This window comes from Syngnathus leptorhynchus, chromosome 15 (genome assembly GCF_054491065.1).
Source record: "Syngnathus leptorhynchus isolate UIUO chromosome 15, UIUO_Slep, whole genome shotgun sequence".
In the NCBI taxonomy this organism is placed as follows: domain Eukaryota; kingdom Metazoa; phylum Chordata; class Actinopteri; order Syngnathiformes; family Syngnathidae; genus Syngnathus; species Syngnathus leptorhynchus.
Window position 1 is genome coordinate 3,380,001 of NC_141209.1, and position 25,557 is coordinate 3,405,557.

At 45.3% G+C, this 25,557-nt stretch overlaps 2 protein-coding genes across 5 annotated transcripts in view; both read right to left on the reverse strand.

Annotated features, from left to right (window-relative positions):
- aqr (aquarius intron-binding spliceosomal factor) overlaps positions 1–25,546 on the reverse strand; it is a 27,364-nt gene extending 1,818 nt beyond the window's left edge. Inside the window, exons 1-34 of one of the 4 annotated variants that reach the window (XM_085932729.1) lie at positions 24,868–25,259; positions 24,521–24,627; positions 24,349–24,405; positions 24,231–24,271; positions 24,108–24,143; positions 23,912–24,032; positions 23,697–23,837; positions 23,062–23,130; positions 22,876–22,976; positions 22,701–22,777; positions 22,214–22,278; positions 21,063–21,179; positions 20,880–20,993; positions 20,246–20,349; positions 17,734–17,836; positions 17,506–17,626; positions 17,273–17,414; positions 16,697–16,875; positions 16,121–16,288; positions 13,700–13,869; positions 12,816–13,057; positions 12,581–12,730; positions 12,363–12,432; positions 11,590–11,700; positions 11,385–11,494; positions 9,840–9,975; positions 9,192–9,401; positions 7,829–7,966; positions 7,680–7,751; positions 7,028–7,215; positions 6,773–6,944; positions 5,099–5,269; positions 3,643–3,728; positions 1,705–1,879 (exon numbers count right to left, since the gene is read on the reverse strand). In XM_085932729.1, the coding sequence (XP_085788855.1) occupies positions 1,705–1,879; positions 3,643–3,728; positions 5,099–5,269; positions 6,773–6,944; positions 7,028–7,215; positions 7,680–7,751; positions 7,829–7,966; positions 9,192–9,401; positions 9,840–9,975; positions 11,385–11,494; positions 11,590–11,700; positions 12,363–12,432; positions 12,581–12,730; positions 12,816–13,057; positions 13,700–13,869; positions 16,121–16,288; positions 16,697–16,875; positions 17,273–17,414; positions 17,506–17,626; positions 17,734–17,836; positions 20,246–20,349; positions 20,880–20,993; positions 21,063–21,179; positions 22,214–22,278; positions 22,701–22,777; positions 22,876–22,976; positions 23,062–23,130; positions 23,697–23,837; positions 23,912–24,032; positions 24,108–24,143; positions 24,231–24,271; positions 24,349–24,405; positions 24,521–24,613 (4,050 nt within the window). In that variant the 5' untranslated portion in view covers positions 24,614–24,627; positions 24,868–25,259. Of the gene's footprint in view, positions 1–1,704; positions 1,880–3,642; positions 3,729–5,098; positions 5,270–6,772; positions 6,945–7,027; positions 7,216–7,679; positions 7,752–7,828; positions 7,967–9,191; positions 9,402–9,839; positions 9,976–11,384; positions 11,495–11,589; positions 11,701–12,362; positions 12,433–12,580; positions 12,731–12,815; positions 13,058–13,699; positions 13,870–16,120; positions 16,289–16,696; positions 16,876–17,272; positions 17,415–17,505; positions 17,627–17,733; positions 17,837–20,245; positions 20,350–20,879; positions 20,994–21,062; positions 21,180–22,213; positions 22,279–22,700; positions 22,778–22,875; positions 22,977–23,061; positions 23,131–23,696; positions 23,838–23,911; positions 24,033–24,107; positions 24,144–24,230; positions 24,272–24,348; positions 24,406–24,520; positions 24,628–24,867; positions 25,260–25,413 lie in introns of those variants that run through there. The other 3 variants (XM_085932728.1, XM_085932727.1, XM_085932726.1) reach the window with 3 other exon arrangements.
- The window catches only part of dph6 (diphthamine biosynthesis 6), a 136,214-nt gene continuing 136,082 nt past the window's right edge, over positions 25,426–25,557 (reverse strand). Inside the window, exon 21 of the mRNA XM_085932735.1 lies at positions 25,426–25,553. The gene's annotated coding sequence lies outside the window, so the exon portion shown is untranslated. The remainder of the gene's footprint in view (positions 25,554–25,557) is intronic.

Here is a 25,557-nt window from a genome sequence, read left to right on the forward strand (position 1 = left end):
CATATGTGTGGGTGTATGTGTCAGTGTGTGTGGTATATGTGTGTGTGAGCGTGTGAGTGGGTGTGGTATATGTGTGTGTGCGCATATGTGTGAGTGTGAGTGTGTGGATGGATGTGGGGAGTGTGGTATATGTGTGGTGTGTGTGGGGAGTGTGAGTGTGTGTAGATGTGTGTGTATGTGAGTGTGGTATATGTGTGAGTGTGGTGTGGGTGTATGTGAGTGTGGTATATGTGTGTGCGTGTGAGTGGGTGTATGTGAGTGTGGTATATGTGTGTGAGTGGGTGTATGTGAGTGTGGTATATGTGTGGTGTGTGTGTGGTGTATGTGTCAGTGTGAGTGTGTTGGTGGGTGTGGTATATGTGTGTGTATGTGTGTGTGAGTGTGGTATATGTGTGTGTGCGCATGTGTGTGTGTGGTAAATGTGAGTGTGGTATATGTGTGTGCGTGTGAGTGGGTGTATGTGTGAGCGTGTGAGTGGGTGTGTGAGTGTGAGTGTGGTATATGTGTGAATGTGAGTGGTGTGAGTGTGAGTGTGAGTGTGTGTGTGGATGTGGGGAGTGTGGTATATGTGTGGTGTGTGTGGGGAGTGTGAGTGTGGGTGTGAGTGTGGTATATGTGTGTGAGTGGGTGTATGTGAGTGTGGTATATGTGTGTGAGTGGGTGTATGTGAGTGTGGTATATGTGTGTGAGTGGGTGTATGTGAGTGTGGTATATGTGTGGTGTGTGTGTGGATGTGGGGAGTGTGGTATATGTGTGGTGTGTGTGGGGAGTGTGAGTGTGGGTGTGAGTGTGGTATATGTGTGTGAGTGGGTGTATGTGAGTGTGGTATATGTGTGTGAGTGGGTGTATGTGAGTGTGGTATATGTGTGTGAGTGGGTGTATGTGAGTGTGGTATATGTGTGTGAGTGGGTGTATGTGAGTGTGGTATATGTGTGGTGTGTGTGTGGTGTATGTGTCAGTGTGAGTGTGTTGGTGGGTGTGGTATATGTGTGTGTATGTGAGTGTGAGTGTGTGGTGTGTGTGGATGTGTGAGTGTGGTATATGTGTGTGGTGTGAGTGTTGTATGTGAGTGTGGTATAGGTGTGTGGATGTGTGGGGTGTTTGTGTGGATGTGTGTGGTGTGTGTATGTGGTGTATGTGTGTTTGTGTGTGGGTGTGTGTATGTATGTTTGTATATGTATGTGTGTTTGTATATGTAAGTATGTGTATGCATGTATGTGAGTATGTATGAATGAGAGTATGTATGTATGCTTGTGTGCGTATGTATGCTTGTGTGCGTATCTATGTGTATGTATGTATGAATGTGACTATGTGTATGTGTATGTATGTGAGTGAGTATGTGAACGCTGGCTCTATTTTGCTCCTCTTATTTGTGTTATTTGCTTAATACTTATTTATCGCTCTTATGTGTATGTGTATTACGCTGGTGTGTGTCTTAACGTGAAGAAATTGACAATAAAGCAGATTTTGACTTTGATGTGAGTATCTATATGTATGCATGTGAGTGTGTATGTATGTATTTGAGTATGAATGTGAGTATGTATGTATGTATGTATTGAGTATGTATGTAATGTATTTGAGTATGAGTGTGTGTGTATGTGAGTATGTATGTGAGTATGTATGTATGTATGTATGTATGTGAGTGTGTATGTGAGTGTGTATGTGAGTGTGTATGTGAGTGTGTATGTGAGTGTATGTACGTACCGGTTGCTCCTGGCTGTAGTACTCGTGTGGCCGGATGTGCAGCTGCAAGGGGCGATCCGTCAGCTGGTTGAAGGCGGGCGTCAATTCAAAGCAATTCTGGAACAGCGCCACCCGGGCAAAAATGTAAAGGCCCAGCCGCGCTCGGGACATGGCCACCACCAGTCGCCTCACGTCCCTGAAGAAGAAGACAGAAAATGTCAAGTTTGTGTCGATGCTGGCGCAGTGAATGAATCTAATGATTATGAACGTGCAGCCATTTGAAATAAAGTTGGAATTCATTAGTCAATAATCTTCAACGCTTCAACATTTTTTGTCATTTAGTGATAACTATTACAAATACACACATTAGGATCAGGTTATGCACGCTTAAAAAATGGGTTGACTTTTCGGGCATGTCGGAATATAAAGGAAGTTGCTGCTGATTTAAGAGGAATTATGGCACCTTTAGGCACTTTTGAGTGACATTTTAGTGTTTTTTTTTTTTTTTTTTTTTTTTTAAGCATTGGGGGAGCTTAATGGAACGACTTAAATGAGGCTCATTAACTTGCTTGTAGAATGTCTGAACGTTTGGAGCGAAGGGTAAAAAAAAAAAAGACTCCAGCGTTTAATGCAGGGGCAGTCTTCGCTTTGATGGAGAGGAATCTGGCACACTTTCATTTTTTGTAAACAAAATGTCCATCTGATTAAGGGGATTAATGTCTTCCGGGAGCTCGGTGAGTTGATGATGCAGTCCTTGTGAAGCCAAATGAGGAGGACCGACAAAACTCCACAGAGACAAAGTACATCAGTCACGACCAATGAGGACAGAGCGACGAGAGGAGATGAGCCAATCAGGACGCGTGGTAGCCTGCGGACATGGCACAGACCAAGAGACGCCCACCTGGGCAGCACAGTGTGACACGCCAGGGCAAAGTGGACCAGTGTGTGTGTGTGTGTGTCTAAGTCAGAGTGTGTCTGCATCTCTGTATCCCTGTCAAAGTGCGTGAATGTGTGTGTGGAGGAATGCCCTCCGTGGAAGCAAAGGGTTGGCTTGTCATATGGTCTGTACCTCCTGTGGTTGTCAAGGCAGCAGATTGCCAGGAGGAGGGGGTTGGGGAAAGAGGGAAAAGAAAAAAAAAAAAAAAGGGATGGAGGAAAATTAGACAGGAGTCAGCGCATGTCCATCCCAAAATAGTGGGAGACAAGATGGAGTAAACGCTATGAAAGAAGAGTCGGTTCAGCCGGCTGCGGCCTTCGACATTTCTTTGTGTTTCCTTGCTTACATTGGGAATAGAGATTTAAGAGTTTCCCCCACGGCAAAAAGCGGAGGCATGCAAAAGAGGATGACTTATTGTCGAGCTGGCTTCTTTTTGCTGACAAGGCAATGTGAGCGGTGAACTGTGCAGGTAGGCAGCGCGTTACGGCCCGAGGCCAAGTGGAGTATCGTTGGCTTCCGTCTCAATTATCTACTCTTACGAGACGAGACTTTACGGCAGGGTGGGGGGGGACAAGTCTGAGGAGGGAAGGCGGCGGGGGAGAAGAGATAAAAAAAAGGTGAATAATGCAGACTGAAAAAAAGAAAGAGGACAAAGAATGGCAGCTCCTCTTAATGATTGCCGCAAGTTGGACCTTTGTCTCGACTGCATCTTCAACGTAATTAGGGGGGAACAATAGCATCTCTCTCTCTCTAGATGTGCCGCATACTCAACGCTCATCTAATTGAACGCAAAAACAAAAAAACGCTGGAGTACTGTATTGGTTTTTCAGTAACTGTTTGTTGATGACTTTCTTGATGACTTTTTGGTTCATTAAATAATGTTATCGACAAAGGGAAAAATCATTACTCAACATTTTGAAATTATCTTTTCATCAAAAGACAATTCAAGACGCGGTGTGCGATACGCTTCTCGAACGGTACATTTTCGAGTGAATTCAATTTCTTCTTTGCTGAGTTATTACCTGAGATGTCCCACGGCTTTGGTCCGGACCAGCGAGAGGATGATGTAGTCGTTCTGCTGACCCTGGAACCTGTCGACGGTCGTCACCTGCAACAACGCAGCCAAACGTGATTACTGAGCATCCCGCTCTGATAAAAGCGCTCGAGCCAATTCCCCTTATGCAAAGTAAACGAGAGTGCATTTTAGCTCGGCGGTGGGAATTAGTTTGAAGAAAAAAAAAAAAAATCCCTTCACCAAAGATACAAGAAGGTGTCTGCGTTTGTGTGGGTGTTATCACCTTGTGACACACCGCCGTCTCTAAGACGGCTTACGGGCATTTGCCGCCACTTTGCCTCTTATACGGACCCCTGAGACTCAGGAGGGAGTCGAGGCGGCTACGGGATCAGAGATTAGGTTGTTTTTTTTTCTAAACAAGAACAGCGGGGGGAAAAAAAAGGTGGCAAAAAGGGCTAACTGAAGTCAGCCAATTTTCTTCGACAAGGTGGTAATACCGTCACGCCGAGAGAGTGATACATTGGCACGGCTCTTGGGCCTCCAAACCGAGCAATACAGAATGTGACGAACCAATCGCAACTGCGCCAAGCAAGCGCCGCGTTGATGCCACAAGCTGAAGACAGCATGAGGAGAGAGCGACGGGGCTAACGTGAAGGCGGACCGGTATTATTTCGGTCTCTTGTTGCTGTGCGGAACAGGTGCAGCACCAGAGGCAAAAACAATGTGCTGGTCCACTTCGACTACAGTTGGGGGATGGCGTGCGTGTTCTGTTTTAAGTCACACTGTCCAAGTAGGTTACAAACGACACAATCCTGTCATTCCAAATGACTTGATGAAGATTTTAGAATTTTAAGACAGTTGGAGAATTGATAAATTTCGGGACTAAAAAAAAATAAAAAAATAAAAATGGTGCTGCTGTTTCGGCTAGCAACAAAATTCAGTAAAATAAGGCATGAGTTCTTGTGTTTGATGCAGCTCTTGTATTTGATCTCATTATATCGGGTTTTTAATTATTAGCAGCCCGGCAACGTGGGCTGGCCATTGACATTTTCTCGGTTTTGGCCCCGATGACACATTGTTGGTACACGGCGGAGCCAAAGCTCAGGCACGGTGACCTTTTAAATGCCCATCTCCTTGTGCAGCCATCTTTCTTTCTCTTCAGCAGCCTGTCAAGCCACCGGCTCACACACTGCCCCCCCCCCCCCCCCCCAATCAGCTTGTCACGAGGCATGCGTACTGACTAAAGCCAACAGCGCACCCAATGACAGTGGCGGTCTTATAATATCGTGGGACATTTAGCATGACCAAGCACAATTGCTGACTAGCTGTCACAACAGAATATGTTTAAAAACGACAAAGACGAGTGAAGACGCGAAGCCTCTGAGATGCTGTTGCCATGCCAAAATGAGGCCGCCCCTCAAAAGAACAATTGAGCGACATTTTAAATTGTAGCTGGCATTCACCTTGTTGGGCTGTCCGAAGAAGTGGTTGCCGGCGCAGCGTTGGTTGATGACGTCTCGGATCAAGTGCTTCTGGCCGTTGTAGGTGGTGAGGATGCTGATGCGGTCGGCCGGGTAGCCCAGCAGACGCATGTACATGAACAGCGCCACAGAATACTCGGCCTCTCCCAGGTTCTGCGCATGGAAAAAGAGGGAACATTGAAAATGGGCATTTTACTCCAATTCAAATTAAAAAAAAAAAAAACATGACTTGTTATTTTGTTGTGTCACTTATAACATGACCCTCATATGGGATTAGTTACCCTGTTCAACCCAATTCCCAAGCATGAATATAGTACAAGGTTCCACTTCGTCCTTCAAATACTCCGAGGAAAAAATATCAGAGGCCAGCAGTATGCATTATTCATTCTATTTCAATTAAGGCGGCACTGCAGCCTTTGCTAATTATTGATGGCGCCTCATCAACAGTTCTTCATCCAGCCGCACTAGTCACACCTCACAAAATGTGACAGCCTTTGTTAGCGCTCTCCTTGATGTTTTAAGATGCCGTCTTTCTTGTCCTCGCTTATCCTAACAGATGAACTCAACCGTGAGCATGGTCGACGACTAAATATGATGAGCGTAAACACCGGGGCGGTGATTCCACTCTGCCGGTTCTCTTAATTATAAGTGGGGGGGATTCATTAGCAGATCACTCACGAGAACCGCCGAATGTCGACAACAAGGTCAAGTGAACGACGTCCAACGGTACTTGAAACCGAAGGACGACAACATAAATGGGATGGGTAGTTTTTAATTTGGTCTTGAATTTTATATTTTCAGCATATTTTTATTCATGCAAACTATGAAATGTGCTGTAGGAATAAAAGCTGCCTTGTCTAATAAATTATTGAGCACGAGTGATCAATACTGAATCACTGCGATTCTTCAAACAGATGGTAGAGTGTGACTGTCCCAAAGTGTCTTTTTTTCTTTTTAAATAATTAAGACCTATATTTTGGAAATTCAAATGTAAGATATTTATGCAAGTCTATGACACACCCCACAACCACTTGAGGAATGGCAGCTATTAGAGGGAAGGCCACTTTTTGAAGAGGAGGAAATACAAAACACGACCGAGAGTGCAAGGCAGGACATTGTTGTTGCTGTGTGAGTCAGGGATCGTGGGTGATTCCCTTGAGGAAAGCGCAAATGGCAACAGTCAAAGGGAGAAGAGGTTCATGTGACCCGGAGCCTCGAGAAGTGCACATGCTCTGCATTTTGGAACAATCGTAACGTTGAGGAAAACACGAGCCTGCACGCTGGCCGCCGGATGACATTTTAATGCGATGCATTCAGGGGAACGGGACATTTTAATTTCTCGCTCGCAAGCGGAGACTCATGATTTAGCATGGGTGCTGCATTTATTTTTGTACCCGACACGCTTTATGGATAACTACTGATCTTCTGCATAGTGGGAGAAGTATAATTTATTACTTTCTGGTTTTTCAATTTTTCAATGCGTACATTGCAAACATTTCATCTTATTTACATTTTACAACTGTCATAGAAAATAGAGTGGCTAGAGGAATGGCTTTTGTTTATGAATTCACTAAAAGTCCAAATTTTGGCCAAGCGTCAAGTCATTTATCTTCACTCTGCCTTGCTCAAATCTTCGCAAACCGTCGCTGTACCGACCTGGTAGAAGTAAGGGTTGGGCTCCGACTCGCCCACGCCGTTAAAGTCCTCCACGTTGATGAGCTGGAAGTCAAAGGTCAAGCCGGGGTTGGGCACCTGGAACTCTGGCAGTTGCTGGACGTGCGGCAGGTTCCCCAGCTGCTTGTAGCGCCAGTTGTACAAATTACACAGACTAAAAAGCCCAAGCAACAAAGACTAATGTTAAAATCACGAGACAATGCCCCAGAATGAAGAGAGTTCCGTCGAACGGCTGACCTAGCGCGAGCGCGTCCCTGCGCATCCAGGTCTATGGTGGGCACGCCCAGGCGCACAAAGCGAGTGAAGAGCGACTGCTCCATGTTGGAGTACTTCTGGAAGGCCATGTTTTTGATGACTGGGGGCAACTGGTGGTGGTCCCCGATCATGATCCAACGTTTTAGCCTGCTGTAACCATCTTCTGGGTTCTGCCGGATAGAACAACAGTCACATTTGGAGGTGCAAAATTTAGATTAGATTCTGTAGATTCTGTTAGCTTTTGTACTGAAAAAACAACATGAACACTAAGACTTTATTAAAGTCTTAAAAAAATAGCGAGTGGGAAAAACTGATCTTCCTCTGACGTACACCTGGCAGTTAAGTACGACTCCCTGACTCATTCGGGAAGAAAAGACAACACACGTTTAAAGAGACGACGAGCTCTGGCATTGGTTGTTGCCCGGGCTGATGTGCTTAATGATCTCATTTGTAAACAGACATTAGCGCTATCGCGGACAATTAGGCGCAAGTACCAAAGAAACGCGTCATTACTCTGCCTGGCGCCCATCAGTCAGACGGTAATGAACACAGAGAGTCAGGTGATGGGAGGCTTGATGACGGGCGTCGTATTGACCGGCTTAAATTCGACGTGGGGTTCAAAAGAGAAGGATACCTGTAATAGAAGTGGGATGAAGGTCTCGATCTCCAGAATCTGAGCGGCTTCCTCCATCAGGATGTTGTCGTACTGACGAGGACAATTAGCGAGTTTACTAAACAGTCATGAGATACTGAAATTAAAAGGAGACGGGGAGGTGAGCTTACCTTGAAACCGAGTTCCACCAGGTCGTGACGTTTGAGGGCGGCGTGCGTGCAGGTCATGGCGATGATTTTGGCTTCCTTCACCAGTAGGTATTTAGTGCGGTCCAGGCCGCTCCTTAGCAGCTCAAAGGCCCTGAACTCCTAACGGAACAGACGGACGCAAGGTCGGTCACGACTTGAAAAGAAATTAGACGGCGGTTTTGTTTGGATGTAGCGGAACCGTCCAACTTTGCTTTTCAGAAGGTGATGGTGACAAAAAAAAGATCCTTCTGCCCCCAAGTCTGAGTTCACTCTACAGGAGTAGATGCATGTCATGATGAAGTGGTACAGGAGTGGTTATCGCGGATTGACCCGAGAGAGGTGATACGATCGTGATGGCCGTCCGCGATACGGTACCGGCGAGTGTGTGGTTATCACCAGACAAATCACATTATCTGTGTAAGCCAAGGAAACGAAGCTTCAATAGCTTCCAACCCATATTGGTTGGAAAAGGGAATATGAATGTGAGGGGAGCGACCAGTCCCGCACGTTGGGTCATACATATTTGATGTGTTACTATTTTAGTCTAAATATCAAAGCAATCAAAAGCTCCAATATTTATGAGGTGTACTTTTAAGCCCCGTGGGTCCAGGCCAGACGAAGGTCGGAATCGAGTAATGATGCGGTGATGCCAAAGATGCGGTTTTGCTTGAACCAGGAAGTAGCCCACTACCGTAATCGGCGATTCATTTGCACACGGCAGACAAATACGCAAAATCAGCAGCGATGCCTCCCTCTTGCGAGTGGGCGTACTGCTGCAGCACGGGCGAGGCCAAGGGAGGGGGTGAGGTGATGGCACCGGATAAATCAAGGTCACCAGACATGTTGGGGGATATTACCTCCAGTCAATAACACCTTTATTGCTTTTCTGCAGGGCCTACTCGCCGTTCCCATAAATCGGATATCTTATTGTTATCTCTATAGGAATACTTGGTGTGCTAAGAAGAAATGATAAGAGTGGGGAAAAAAAGGAAACAAGAGCACTCTGGGAGCACTACTTCAATGGAAGTAACGGGATGCAGATACTCTTTACTCCCTATTAGCCAAAATGGATTTGACACATACTGTCAATAAGCGACTATTTTATTACATACAGGTAGAGTATTCTTATCATGTACCATGTATGAATCTACAGAAATAGTCAATATAATATTGTAATGATTTATTTCCACAACTGCCCAGTCAATGATCCTCTCCTCCGCCCTCGTTGATTACACGTTCCCGTCTATGAATGAGTTCCACTGTAATTGTAGTTCTATAAATAACACTGTCATTCCAGAATATACGAGTGTGTGTGTGTGTGTGTTTACGAGTACGACCTTCTTACCTCCAGCTGAGTAAATATCTTCTTAATGTGCCGGAAGCAGCCCTCGGCGATGTCCATGTCCTCCTCGTAGGTGCGGCCCTTGAACACTGGCTGGGGCGCGTTGGAAAAGTACTTGTGGAAGGGGAAGAGCGTCGCCACGGCCTCTACCTCCACCTCCGCCCCGGGTTTGGGCTTTACTTTGCTCAGGTACTCTTCCCACCGGGAGATCACCTGCGGAGGACATGAGACAGATGTTAAGAAGTATTGGGTCATGTAAATAATTTTCAATTTAATAAAGACACTAAAACCCCTCAAAACACAAAGTCAGATCTATGTACATCTCTGCCCACTCCAACTTTTTTTTTTTTGGAAGCCAAATGAGAGCATATCGGCGCACTCTTGGGGGGTTGCTCGCTCCAGCTGTGAACCTAATAAAGCGGCTTCAACCAACCAGCAGGCAGCCGCAGTCTAAAAATACCCACTCCCTCTGTGAAAGCAACTCGGACAATGACTTTAACAAGTTGGCTTGTGCGCTCAGTCGGAATAAAACAACTGGAATAAGACGATATCGAGATTGATGAGTACCGATCTTTCAAATTTTTGATGAGCCATAAATTGGCCGATTTTGTTTACACAGCCCCGTTCGAATAATAAAAACCAACTGCTCACCTGGTAGAGGTAGAAGTGTCCCGCTGTCTCGCAGGTGTAGGAGACATCACCGGGAACGCCTAAACTCTCCTGAAACCTTCCCACCTCAGCGAGTAGCTCCAGCCGTCGGGCTAGGACGTAGTTCACCCGGCCGTACCTGTGGATTGGTAACAGGAGGTGGTTAAAAATTCTAAAGGATGACAGTTTGTCTTATATCGGCTTATTTTCACAATAACTTCAGGATGAATACACATCATGTATAAAAAAATAAATTGATCCCATTTAATTTTAGCAATTGATGTTAGATTCAAGTATTGACAGGTGTTGGCGCTTCTCTCCTCAATGGAGAGCGAGCGCGTCCTTGAGGGCGGTGTGTGTGCTTGGCTCCATGCGGCTGATTAGTCTCAACGCAATCAGAGAGCGGCATTAAGTATACACAGACAGGAAGTGGGAGGCTTGGTAGAGGTTGCACTATTTTTAGACAATGTGCAAAGATCCTCAGTCAGCACACGACTAAAAAGACAACAACCCAGCTTCGCCTAACTTTGATAAAAAAGAAAAAACATGGTAGGTGACCTTGATGCCCAGAAGGACTCACCTGCCATGCAGCAGCTCTCACATGGAGGGCTGACACAAGTTGCTTCTTACAACCTTGGCCCGGAAACACGAGACCAATTTACCACCAGACATGATACAGTGGTGTCTTCAGATGTGAGTGACCCAACTTTTGAGGACAATGTTTTTTTTTTTTTTTTTTTGCTTTGACCCCAAACATTTTTTATCGCCTCCCCCGGTTCAAGTTTACTGTCAATGTAAACATAAAACAAAGAATAATGCATTTTCTGTTTAAAACAACCACAAATGAGCTTAAGTCAAACACATAAAGCGTCATTGATGTCACCGGTTTGGAAGGAGTAGATGCATGTTACTACGAGGCGTCCGCACGCCGGCAGGGATCCCATTAAAGGATCCTAAACCTGCAGGATTTACAGACTGGCTGGGCCGCGATTCATAAGCGCATGTGATCACACGCACACACCAAACGGGGCACATGCACAATCACCCCCGCCCCCCACACCTTGCTCTCGCTATAGGGTGCAATTTGCTCTGCGCTACAGATGGATAAGGCGGTAATTAACAAGGTCGCCTATAAGACAACTTTAAATAGTAACATCATAAAAAATGTTAATTAATACTCAATGGCACTGGCCTATTTATATTCAGATGCTGCCTGGGTAGTGACTCATTTTTAAAGAGGCAACTTATGCTTTTTATTTTTCAATTTCAAAACCAGGTGTCTGGCTAACATGTCTGTGACTGACGTGCTGTTAGCGAGTAAAGTATAGAATCGTAGTAGCTCCAAGTATAGTGTCATAATACACGTATGGGCGTATCGGATGTCTCTGTTTTGACTAAGACTCGTTAAGCATGTGGGCAGCTGGGCAAGTGGAAGTGAGTGTGTGTGTTGGCTTTGACTTCTAAGATAGTTCTGGGAAGTTAGTTTGCATAGACTGGCATCTCCCGCCGGTGTCTTTTTTGTGTCATCGCCGCCTCGTCCGTCCTCACCTGCTGAAGTCCTTCTCAGTCTCCAGCTCCTCTTCTCCGTGGCCAAGACGCAGGAGGTGGCGCTCGTCAATGTCCAGTGCCATGATCTTTTCAAACAGCTGGTTCAGAGCCTGGTGGCCACGAGACGGCAGGGAAAGACATGAGACGCGACCCGTAAAGACACCGACATTTACTCGTTAGGTCACGTAAACAACGGCGGGCTGACCTGGTTGGAATGTGTGACTATGAGCGTTCTCTGATCGGGAAAGTTGTGGTAGATGTTGGAGATGATTTGGACGGCGACGTCGGTCTTGCCCGTACCTGGTGGCCCGACAACCTGGGGACAAAAAAGGTTCGAGTCAGCAAGTCTCCATCTTGCAACCTGGAACAGATTGTGTTTGACCCGAGAGGTTCCAGTGTGTCTATTTGAAGCTAAAGGAAGCATCATTATCTTTCAGGCCTTCTCATCAGCATAAAATAATGCTCATTTTAGCAGGGGGCGGTTGTTACCCAAAAAAAAAAAAAATTCTCGCCTAAGCATCTCAGGTGAGTCATTTCCGCAGGAAAATAATGAGTGTAATTTAGCATTCCCGAATAAATCAGCGTGTAATCAGCCGACATAAAAGAGGAGGCAGGAGGACGGCGAGGCGGCCGCCGCATGTTTACTGTTACTTCTAATGACCGCCGCAACTGTCGGAGGAAAGGGCGTTGGGCTGTTTCGTGACCCGGATCCTTAAATTAACCGCAACCCTTCGGCAAGGAGCCATCGTAACATTTTTATTGCTAAAAGGAAAAAGTTGCAAGCGCCCGTTGAAACACAAGCAGCGAGCTGGAATGGCGTGGCCAGGCCGGGTTGAATGGCACATTTACTATTATAGATGTGCAAATGCGGTAGAATGCCTGCTTCAAAGGCTTGGGTTGAAAAGATTTTCTCCTTCCCACGACACGATCATGTTTGGGGGTTGTGCATTTGTACGAGGTCGGTCTCGAGCAACTTACCATGGTGAGGCCAGGCTGCATGCCGGCTCGGATGGCTTCGATCTGAGTAGGCGTGAAGTGAATCGTGTTCCTGGAATGATGTTATTAAGGCAGGCAATTAGTCCGGCAGTATAACTTGATTTAAGGTCCAATTTGGACGATGTAATTTAGAAACACTGAGGCCAGGGTGGAACAAGAAGAATACGGATGAAGAAAAAAAAAAAAAGTGGATTGCGCACCTCTTGGGCTGGTTATAAGGGTAAGGCCCACGGTTGGGGGTGACATAGGGCTCAACAATCAATGTTTTGTCCTCCTCGTCCACCTTGACGTCATCATTTGCCTTCCTCTTCTTCCCTTTCTCAGTTTGGCTTGAGACTGGAAACTTTATTCTTGTAACACAGAGACCAAAGAATAGATAAGATGCCTATATATATTTTTTTTAATAAAATTAAAAAACAGACATCTGATGTTCACCTGAAAGGCGGGACCTGTAGTTCGGGGTTCTCCTCAATGACCTTAATGGACGAATCGGGGAAGCAGGAGCGCAAGTGGTCCAAGGACAGAAAAGTGTCATTGAAGTCCAATGTGGAGATCTGATTGGGCATCTTGGAGTAGTGGGCGCTGCCCGGGTCGCCGTAGCCGAGGATGATGTCATGGAGCCAGTCAGGGACGACGCACTCTGTGTTCATCAAGTTTCGGATGGTCTCCAGAACAGCCTAATGTGACGAGCATTGGACAGAATGACGGGTAATTGAGAGGGTTGAAAGTTTTTGTGACAACATCCCACAGGAGGCTTTGATGGGACAGCGTGAAACTCGTACAGCTGTCAATTTGGTTTTAATGAGCTTCAACGGTGCCTGGCGCCTGCTGCGTCAATCAGCGGGAAAGAAACATGTTTGCTTTTATCTATGCTGAACATCAAAGATGCACAAGAATGTTCCGTGAATACCCATCAGCTCCCGACGCCTTTGCCGAAAACATCTGTCGTTCTTGCCGTGTGGGTAGAAAAACGGCAGATCTATGCATCCCGCATTGGAAAATGGCAGATTTAACAAAGCCCCAGTTGAGTAGCTTTCAAACAAAAACCCACGTGTTTTGTTGTGTGACGCGCAAGTTCTTGCGGGGTTTAAACTTAACTCGACCTACATAAAAACATTGGGATTTTGTCTCCTCTTAACCTTAATAAGCCTTTATCTTTGAAGGCTGAGTTCCGACACTAAGCTTCCACTCTGCAAAGGGCGCACGATGGGCCGTAATCTCAGACGTGCCCCGGCGCCAACCTTACAGTTACAACACCCGAGTGATTGCGAGTGCCGCAAAGAAGGAAATGCATTTGGGATTGTTAATGCGCTCCAAACCTTAAAGTTGTTCTCCTTTGGCTTGCGTCTCATGATGATGTTGAAGGTCTCGTACGGGTCCTCGGTACTCGCTTGAATGCTGCTGGTCATGTCCTGCTGGTATTGGTTGGGGTCCAGCCATACGCGGAACGTTCTTGAGTCGCCCCGTAGTTTGGGTTTTGGTTCGGGACCTGCATAGGAGCAATGTGACAATGAAAATACCAAACAAAGCTCATCCGGCAGCAATGACAAAGAAAACATCAGGGGCCCTAAAATTGAACCCTGTGGAACACTATGCAACATTGGAGCAGGGTCTGACTTAGAGGAACCAAAATTAGCAAAGTCCTTCCAAGGAATGAAACCATCCTAGAGTGCTGCCACTAAAGGCCACCTGGCGTTGCAAATGTGCCGACAGAATAATATCCAGCAAATCAAATGATGCAATCAGATCTAACAGAAACACACACACTTTTTTCCCCCCAACTTATCTAGCAGTGGTTTTCCAGACATTAAAATGACTTCAATATTAGGATAGCAACTAGGCACGCTTAGAACGCCGTCATGTCTAAGATGGCAGTGCTTTGCCTTTTTTTAGAATGAGGAATGTGGATGCGGGGTCTGACAGGCGGCCACGCAGCGAGAGGCTGCGAGGTATGGGGGTTGGTGCTCACTGATGGATGTCTGCGGAGATTCATGTGTGGCGCATTGGGGAAGGCAGGGGCCAGAGGAGAGTGACAGTCAATCCGTCTGACCTCCTGTTGTGTGTTTGCATGGCTGTGTGTGTGTGTGTGTGTGTGTGTGTGTGTGTGTGTGTGTGTGTGTGTGTGTGTGTGTGTGTGGCTATGCTGAGATTTTCAAATTCTCCTGGCTTTGAAAAAAAGCATGCAAGCCACATCCTTGTCATGGAGAATAATACTTTTGTCTTAGAGGGCTCTTATTGTATAAAAAGAAAAATCTCATCTTAGATTAAAGTGATCTGAACGGCCGGGCATGTTCTTTCAAGTGGGCCACTACCGGTATAGGGGAAAAAACAGCTCTGTTTGCTGCATATTTAATGCAAACCGAGAGGCGAGGACAGCGAGGGCATACCAGGGATTCGTGCTCTGACTAACGGGAAGTGCAAAATAAACCGATGGCTGCTAGGGGTATTTGGTGCAAGCGAGGAACAACATTCACTGGAAGGTAAAGTGATAAATATCCTATCACCATGTTACTGTTGGATATTTTGCTTTCTAGGAAAGAGACAGAGTTTAATATTACTTCTCAAAAGGACACAGTTGATACATGATAAGTTAAAATCAGTTTATTTTCTGAAGTGAAACGTGAGGAGTCTAAGAGAATGTGTAGAACGTAATATAGAGAGAAAGCCGTAAAAGCTAACGCTAGCTAGTTCCTGCTGTGTTTTTCTTCTTATTCGCCTCCGTCTGAACTTCCTGTCCTGGCTGTCACACCGCCTCAGGAGATAAAGCTGTAGCCTGCGCTCCGTGTTGTTTATTGGGTTGTCATGACTCCAAGAGTGACTGACGCCCTGTCACCGTTCCAGAGGCTGGTATCTCAGAGCCGAGGGGAAGCAGACAGCCGCTCGCGTGAAGTCAGTGGAGATGACAGCTCGCCCGCGAGCACCATTCCCCCTTTAGTTGCGGCCCAACTCGGAAGAACAACTTGGCTCAGCTTTTAAGTGTCCCGGAGTGAGTTTAATCAGACACTCCCCTCTGGCGTTTGATTGGCCACTACTAAAGTCGCCCCGAGGTTGCGCGATTCACAACACGAGCAAAATTTGGAAAAAATAAGCCTCCATATCCGATGAAACCTCAGCAAATGTCCTTGAGACTGCAGCACCTCCCGTGAGACATCAGATCAATGAGAGAAAACACAAACCTGTGATGATTTGCAAATCCTTTTCAACATATATTCATTTGAATAAAGGTTTCATTAAAGTGGGTCGTTTGAGATGGGAATAGAGCATTTCCATTTTTCTTAGCATTCCTAAAGGGGGAAAGATTGTCCGGCAAACTGAACGGAACAATCATTTTTGACTTCTTATTTGAAGTTGCTGGGCACTTTGAAGTTGCATAAAGCCCCCCAAAGACATTGATTCACACGAGTCAATGTTCGGGTTGATTCTGCAGGACTTGCACATCTTTCAAGGTTTGTGCCGCCACATCCAACCCATGCGGCCAAATTAAATGAATCGAATAAGGTGAAATGGGTGCACGGGGGGCAGGGCCCTTAGCTCTCGGGCGTTGTCTCCGTCGACCTCAGGTTAATGTGATGTTAATGCCAATAGGTCAGGTCTTACAGTGGTCAGGTCTTACAGTGGCTGTCACCATGACAACGCCACTCGTGACCCCCTCCCAAGGATCGGCCGCTGGGGATGATTGCTTTGATGGCAAGGTTGGATATTATGGATCATTCTCCGTCCGTGTGAGCGCGTGCACGTACCTTCCTCGATGACACGCCCTTGCTCATCCAGCATGCCCTGCACCTCGCAGCCCCTCACGTACACGAGGCCCGTCTGCGCGCCGAAGGCTTGGCGCCGGTCGAAGCGCGTGCCGTAGGGCATGGTGGGACGCACCGTGATCAGAAAGCAAACGTCGTGCTTACGCAGCCCTGCGGAGGAGGCGTTTGAGAGTCAGGTAAGATGGAAAGGTGGACGGGGACAGATCGGCGGCCCGGCGGAGGGGGAGAAAGTGCCCTGTCAGCGTGCGCCTGATCTTTAAAACATGAAGTCTTAATTATAGAAGCGGCAGGAAAGGAAGTGATACTGTGGTTTGGAGGAAAGAGATGATTAAAGAATGCCATTTAAAAGGTCTCGCTGCAGAGAGTATTAAGTGGCATAAAAAGTATGTGGAAGTTTGACGTCAATACTTTGGTCAACAGCTGCTATTTCATTTCTGCAAATTTGGAGCGAGGATCATAACTGTCAAAATTGACAAAGTCTCGACACTAGGTAAAAACAACTGAGTAATTAAAAATTGTACTACTTCAATTTAGTATTTATTCCACAAGCCGTTTTACCTTCCCACTCGTTCTTGATGTGATCCTGCACGTTGAGGTGGATGGTGACGTCGGCCCGCACGCGCGCCGGCCAGCTCTCGCCGATGTTGGGCTTGGCCACCTCCACGATGGTGAAGGTGGTGATGGTCTGGGCCATCCTGGCCCAGCCGCCGAACACCACGCCACCGTATTCGGACTGCCTGTGACAGACGGAAAGGAGGGTGACGGCGAGAGGTGTGACAAGCGCCGCGGGCCGCTGTCAAGCTTGAAACGAGTTGCATTTGGGGCGGCGACAAACAGCTCTGCTGCAGAGTTGTTTACTTTCGCGCTGGAACAAGTAAAAAATTGCGACGGCGCTTGACGTAATGGGAGCAACTTATTATGTTAAGCAATGGGTTTCCAAATGCGCCATAGCGACTGTCACAGTCTTTGAATTAAATATAATCGATGTGCCGTGCCGTTGCACCACGAGATAGAAGTATTAACTGTTCTGCACTCTCCATTCGTGCAAGTTGAAAAGGATTTAAGTGCGCTCTTCCTCAGTTACAGACGGAACAATGCGACAGTCAAACCCTGCAGATTCATTGTTTTGCTTACCAGGGTTTCATGCGCCACACCACATCTTCAATGTCCTGTCTGATCTCGTAGGTGGACTCAAGGCGAAACAGGTTGAAATTCCTCAGCAGGTAGTCGTGGAGGGTCAAAAACTGAAGGTTGAGCTTGGGGAGCGCAAGGCAGCCTGAAAAAAGAAAGCCACGGGTGTACAAAAGGAAAGAAGTCAGCAGTGAGGAGAGCCAGTCTGCAGGCCTCACTTTTATTGGATTGTGTACCTTCACCAGAGAAGTACTCCGTCGGGACAATATTCTCATCCCAGATGATCTTCTCTGTGGGGTAAAGGGGCATCTGGTTGAGTTGTTCGATCTGAGAGATTCTGCGCTCGTGACGTGAAACCTAAAACAAAATCAAAACATTCAGACACTGAAGCAGTTAAGAATTATAGAATATGTTTCCCCCTCATTTTAAAACCACTGGCAGGTGTGTGTCAAATGTGAACTTGCCAGGAGCTCCAGCAGAACCTTCTTGTCATAGGTGGTGTCTTGTTCCTTGGGCAGTTCAGGCAACAGACACAAGTAAGATGCCACCCGGTGGAGCATATTAGGGCTGCAGAGAAAAAATAGTGGCGGGAGTCCATTAAAAAACATTTGTCATCAGCAAGAATTAATTACGCTCCAATTGACTAGAAATATTTAACATAAGTACTATTTTGAAATGCAAAATTATTCTATTAATGGCATATGCATGATCTTTATTAGAAATGAGGAATCTACTCTTTAAAAACAAAAAACACATTGCCATCCTTGAAGTGTAGTTTCAGTCTATTGGCGCCATGATCGCTCAATTTATGAGGGTTTCCCCAGCGGCGCTATCGCAGTACTTGTGAAATCCGACAACCTTATGCGATTTGTTGCTCCTGTTAGCTCTGCGACACAAAGCCGCTCGTCTGTTTGCTTTGACATGTGCGGTCCCGCCACGTCAGCGCGTGTGCAGTAAATGAGCCGGGCCGCATGGATGCGACAGGATTATGGAAAATCAAAGTCTCGGGAAGCCGAGGTGTGGCTTAATCAGGTTGACGTGAAGTCGCACAGACATAAAAAAAAACAAAAAAAAACGGGGAGGGATACGGACCGGACTCTGGCAACAAGCGTGACCTGTTCTGGACAGCCACACGTGTACCCTTGCAAAGTCACGACACGGCAAGTGGATGACAATAATGCCAGCGCTGCACTTTTCTGGCTCGTGGATGACCTGGCACAGGCAGTGTGGGCATCCCTGCCCCTCAGTAAGACGGCACAATGACTGGACCGGGTTATGATTGACAGCTGAGTCACTGGCATGTGCTGGAGCGGCTGTGCTACAAGTTTAGGTTACAGCCTATTGATGTGGTAATCCTTTTTTTTTTTTTTCTTACTGCTAAAAGACTACTGGGTCCTATTGTCTAGCCAAAAGTATAGTTTTACCTAATACCTTTAAAAACGTCAATGTAGCAAGACATCAAAAGTGTAAAAAAATCTAACGTGAGGAAGAAACTAAAAGCTGAACAGAAAATGCATATATTAATCTTTGGTTTGAATTCCACAAAGTGCTGTCTTTGATCATGTATTAAATTCATTTGCTGGCCTAAAATGACTCTCTGGTGCTTTGTGCAAGTGTCAGAAGTTTCTATTTATAGGCAAAGATGAGCAATAATACTCAGTTTGTGTGTTTTGGGGAATTAGCGGATACATTCGGAGGGACGGGTGACTGGGAGCTTAGTGAGAGGGTTGCGCGGCAGGAATAAAGTGGCATTAGCATGAGTTGCTCGGATGGGAGGGGGGAAAAAAATGCCTCGTGAAATCTGATTGTGGCTTATTTCGGAAAGGGGGAGCGGCGGGGGTGACAGTTGCGGATCGGAGAACAATGGGGTTCCAGCTCCCACCGAAAGCTGGAGGCTGGGAGGGGAAAAGGAGCTTGCCGGAATATGTGAAATGATTCAGCAGGAGTATTAACTCAATTCAGCGACGCTCGGCTCATAAACCTCCAAAGAGACACTGTGAGGTCCAAGCACTTCTAATCTATGACAGGAGAAAATGATGGATGGCGACTCGGGCATGGTGAAGAGGAATTTTATGTTGTGTCGAGCCAAAGGTTCGCGAGATGTGGGGTTTTTTTCCGTAATGGCTGCGAGCCATACAGTACGCGCTTGGATGGCAAACTCCTTTGTTTACATCTGAAATCGATATTACTTGTCTCAGGTGGAAATATATATATATATATATATATATATATATATATATATATATATATATATATATATATATATATATATATATATATATATATATATATATATATATATATATATATATATATATATATATTGACCCATATAGTGTTGAAAATGACTGTGTTGTGTTGGAGTTGAAATATAGCCATCCTTAGTGCCCCTGACATAAAATGACACCTACTTTGGCTGAACACATCCATTCTTGTAAAACCCACGTTAAGCACAAATTATAAACCCCTCCACCAAACAATTTGTCCTGCTTTAAAATTTTAAGTGAGCCAATCATATTGAGCCAACACGGCAAATCAGAGCAATTAAACTATAGTAGGATCTATTACGCGCGCTGAACTGCAAGAGCCTCGTTTGGCGGACTCAACTTTTCGAGCCCCTCGTAAATCTGAATATAATGTTCATATTCACCTGAAACGGGAGCAAAGGCTGCACGACGGAGCGTTTTATTATAGCCAGTGCGGTTTTTGGCTCTGTGGCGAGCTAATACGATGTGACAAACACAGCTGTTCAAAGAGTTTATTCTCAAGCCGCTGCAAATCGATGAAATTAATGAGGCGTGCCTCCCGCTCTCTGGCTGCTACCAGCTGCTTGTCGGAGGGGCAGCGCCGGCTGCCATTTAGCGGCGGCACTCAGGCGCTAACGCTGGTGCCGTTCATCACAGACTTAACACGGTGACGCGTAATGTGGACTTGTGTCGAATGAGCTTACGAAAACATGCATTTTTCCTCATTTACCTGAGCGAACCAAAATGTTTAGTCAGGGATTCACGGGTGTCCACTGCAGCTACGTTGGCCAGAGCAAAGTCGTGCAGCTCCGGGAAATGGGCAAAGGCTGCTCTCTGCAAAAAAAGAAAGAGGACATTCTTGTGAATGTAAATGTGCGGTCGGACGTCAGTTAGTGGTAGCTGTAGTGGTAGCGCTGCAAAACCCACACTGATTTAAACACATCAAGGGGGATGAGACAATTACTCCGCGTGGAGAGTAATTTTTTTTCAAGAGGAGCTAATTGATTTGTTTTTGACTGTGTATTCCCAAATGTGTCACCTAGTTAGCATCAATGATTAACATCAACTAGCATGAGCCAGTCAGTGAGAGCTGGTCAACATCATTTATTAGTAGCGCATCATCTCGTAAGCTTCTGTTGGTTAGTGTCATCTGTTTCCACCTGGTTAATGTCAAAGAGTTAGCATCAACAATTAGCATTAGCTTGTTACAATCAATAGTTTGCTCCCTCTAGTTATATTGAGCCGGTTAGTGTCATGATTAGCATCAATGATTTAGATTATCTAGTCGGCATTGATCAGTAAAGTGTTATTGACATCCGGTTAGCATCAGCGACTAGCATCAGCTGCTGGCTTGTGCCGGTTACCTGCAGCGATGTGATTCTGTCGTAGTGCAACGTGGTCATCTCCTTCTCCGTCAGGGCGTTCCCCGTCTGGTCGTTAATCTCAAAGCCCGTGTAGAACTTGAGCATGTCGAGCAACTGTGCAGGGGGGATGGGAGTGGATATGAGTCATGTTTTTTTGATGACCGGCTTTCCATCGTGTTGTACCTGACAGAAGAGGTGGCCCTCCTTTTCCTGCTGGGTGAGGCTGGAAAGGTGGCAACTGACCACCAGGTGGGAGTCATCTAGCACTGTGTTGAACCAACGTCTAGTGGGCAGCAGGGCCTAAAAACACAAGACATTATAGTCATTTCCCCAGAGGGCATTAAAAGGAGGACTCATTCTAGCAATTTATATCTGGACCACTGTGAAGTGAGGACCTCCAGTATTGTAAGCAATGAGATTGTCCAGGAGTGCAACATATCTTAGTGGAGTATGAAGAGAAACCTCACAGGAGGCACACAAGCTCTCAACAACAAAGTCAGCAGAATCTGGACTCTGATCTCGCCCGGTCCAGCTTTTTTTGACGGAATACTGGCAGCGACACAGTGTTAGCGCAGAAGGGAGGACTTGACGTGAGAGTTTGATTTAGTAGCTGGTGGCAGCGCAGTAACACAGGGAAAAAGGGGGGAGGGGGGTGAAAGCTGTCAAAATGAGATAGTGGAGCTGCTTTGGTGGGAATAAATCGGCTCAACTTGTTGACAAATTGACAGCCTGAGCAAAGGGGTCACTTAGTGGCCACCAAAACACCAACCTCTATAGAATATGATACTAGTGAATATTCTGAAATGAACTGACGAGATTACTTCAAAGGCTTCAGGTACAGCAAGTGATCTTCTCGTTTACCCAGCAATAATCTCGAATCTACACGGGCAGAATAAAACATCTGAGGAGAGGCGGGATCGTCTACCCACCCCCTCTGCTTTCATTCCGAGGGGGGAGGTGTATAGATTTCAGGCGATGGAAGCTTTGTAAAAGGAGAAGGCTTGAAGGACAGGACGCCGGTCTCCGGAGACAGCGGGCTGGGTAGGCCGACGGGCCGATGCCAGGAACAGCAAGGCCGACCTGTCAGCAAGATGGAATCTATACGGCGCTCCCGCTTGTAATGTGAGATGTGCACACGCAGCAACACCTTATGGAACCTTGTGTCTCTATCCTTGGTCGCGACCGTTTCTCCATCGCATCTTCAAGCACTTTGCCCCATTAAACGATTTGAAGATGTCTGCTATGTGATTGGCTCTCAACAATAAGGAAAAGCCCATCTGGTATGATTGCGTGCTGACTATTTCGTTCCCATGATCGGCATGAAAAATTCTTACCTCCAGGTCGATCATGAGTTCAACGAATCTCTCGCAGTAATGCACCTTGTCCATGTTGATGCTCCCTATAAGAGGGGACAACAAAAAGGCACGGACATGTTAGTTTGTAAAGAAAAGTGAGAGACACAAACAAACGTGGAAGGCAGGCACAATCACACGCCAGCATGTGCAGCAGGTGCTGAGAGTGATGTGCACCCCGCTGGCTTTGCCAGCATAATCTATTGTGTCAGCTCTGAATTCCACCTAAACACACAAGTGTTCCGTTTTTAGTCTTCCAGGTGGGCGGTGGGGGGGCCTCCACGTCGGCCCGCATTACGAGCTGCCAACGGCATGGCAGTGGGGTCTCACGTTCCTTCTGCACGACGCCGAAAAGGGAGGGACGAGCGCATCGGGTCGAAAATGCGACTCTAGTATTGATTTTTGATCCGTGTTATTTCAGGCCAAGTGACACCACAATGAGGGTAATAATAATAATAATGTTGTTTACCTGACGACGGTATTGACTCAAGGACCCCATGAAACTTTTTTATGAGAGACGAGAGGAATGTTCGCTCCTTTTTAGCCCTGAAAGAAGACAACAAAAATAAAAGAAAGAGAAAGTGAATCAGAGGCAAGTTTTTTTTTTTTTCCCCCTAGCCTGAGTAAAAGAGAATCTAATTAACTGTTCAGTTGCATCGGCATCCATCTTGTCAAATTTTTTCTTGATGAGATTCCAGAACTTTTGTAGCTTGGGAACTTTCTTCAGCTCGTGCTGGAGTCGGGACTGGAAAAATGCGACAAAAACAAATTCAGGAGTGTTACCTTCCAAGGTTGATTGATAAAGAAATACTTTGTGTGTGCAATCTTACTGGTAATAGGCACATCCACATAGGCAGAGAGATGAGCTGCTGCACTTGCTCTCTGATCAAGTCTACCTCCTAAGATCGAGAGAGAAAGAGTTAACAATATACATAAAGCACCAACTACTTTTTTTTTTTTTTTTTAGCTTCAGTGCATTAACTAAATTCCAGCACTAAAATATTCTGAGGGTTTTACAGGAGCACATCAATAGCGAGTATGCAACTGTAGCACATTTTCAAATGAGACCTCTGCAGTGCTTCAATGCAGCACTGGACAAGACATGGCGACCAAAATGACGTGTCGCAGTGCAACACTGCCATCTTATGGACAAAATAAAGCACAGTGTGATATACTAGGTAGGGAACCTTTTTATCCCCCTCACTCAGTAAAAGGTATTCAGTAAATTCATTTAAAAATGATTTCACAAACAAGTAAATGTTTATGATTTAATATTAGTATAATAGCAGTGATTTTTAAAGCAGTTCCTACAGAGTTGCAAAATTGTGGCTACTTTCCAGTAAAGTCCTGGAACAATTTCCATGGGAAATGTTTTGTATAAGTTCAAAGTTTGTATGATTTGATTATGAATTTGTTTGTTCACTCTCTCACCCCTAGATTGTGTCTGTGAAATATGAATACATACAAGACTATTGAAGCAGTGGTCAAGAAACTCCAGCAGCACCGTTAGCTCCCTCAAAGTAAGGCCACCTTGGTCATCAGCCAACAGGGCTTCCATTACGCATTTGAAAAAGAACGAAAAATGCCTGGGCTCCTTCTTGAACACCTGAAAAAAAAATAATAATAATGGTGGTATTTAATATACCCTGTGGGTGTGCTACGTCAAATAGTATTTGTTACCTCCCAGGCTGGCACATTTTCCCTGAACTTCTCATTGACAACACAGCAAATAGACATGAGGAAGGCGTTGCTGGAAACCTCCGGAGAGTAGTTGACCCAAAGGTAGTTCTCCAGGTACTGACTGCAAGGAGATTACAACATATTTTTAGATCTAGCTACATTGTTTTGTTTAAAGGGGAGGCGCCAAGGAAGGTACCTGAACTCCAGCAACATTATTTTTCTGATGGCAAATCTGAAAAGAAAACGACAAAAATCAACATATTAGCTCCAAAATGTGACATATATTGATTCTCCAAATGTTACTTGTAAAAGTACTTACTTGGACATGAGAATTTCTTTTTCATAAATATCTTCCATCACCTACACACAAAGACGGCAATATTCTTAATGATCTTAGATGATTAGAATCAAACCGGCAGCAATGCACACAAACTCACCTTCGGGTCAAACGGCAATTTGTTTTTGGTATGAGGGGCCCAATATTTGTTAGCCAGCTGAAACAAAAGAATAAAAAAGGAATCTGTTAAAACATTCGCTTAAAAACATAATTATTTTATTTGTTTAATGTGTGTTTCTAGGGAGATTACTGCAGACGTGTTTTCTTGTTACCTGTGTGACATATTCAGCATTAATCTGGGATACAGATGGCGCCGCAACCTTTTTGGATGGCGTTTCCTTCTCCATTTTGACTGTCCCGAGCATCTTTCCGTATAAAACTGCCAACAAAATATGAACACAACATTCATCCATTATCTGAACCGCTTATTGTATTATACGAAACATACGCGTGAATGAATGAAATATGAGCAACTCGCAAGGGTAGCAAAGTTTCTAACTAAATATGTGGGTACCGTGCAAATGTCTAAGCAAATGAGCTGCTACAATATAATATTAGTAAAATGCTTCCACAAATACTTTTAATAGTAAAGTCAAGACAATAGTCGGGCGGGACTTACCTAAATGAATCGACGTATGTATTTGGGACTTTGGCTAAACTAATGTGCACGCACACGATAACGTCCCATTATTTCACAAAGTCTCCATGGAGTTCTGACTGTTGTGGCGAACTCAAAATGAAAATTTAACAATAAAACAGACCTTTTTAATAGAATTCTTTCAGGATAGATGTTGAAAAACGTCGTGTCCGGGTTTTTTCAAGCATGTACCAAACAAAACGCGCAGAACGCGACACACTTCCGGGTTAAAGTCCGCACAGAAATCTACTCCGATGGAAAACAGCAAAGCACAACAATAGTTCTTACCATTTTAATTATTATTTTTTTCAACCAAATATTGTGCAGTAAATTTATTAACGACAGTTATTTAGAAGAAAAAAAGGTATTCATGAAAAAAGAAAGAAACTTAGATTGTAATACTAGCAGTATGACCATTCAGTGTATTACCTGCCAATTAATTTAAAAAAAATACGTGACTGGCATTATTAAGTAAATAAATAAAAAAAAGATTAAGCTGCATTTGAAAGGGAAAAAAATAATACCTACCATAAAAATAGGAGCACGACTACAACTCTTTACGTGCGCTGCTTATTTTAGGCACCAGAGGGAGGCACACACCATTCAATGGACAGATCTGGGGGTGCCTCTTGATTCATCAGAGTAATTGTGTGAGGCGAGGCTTTGACCTGG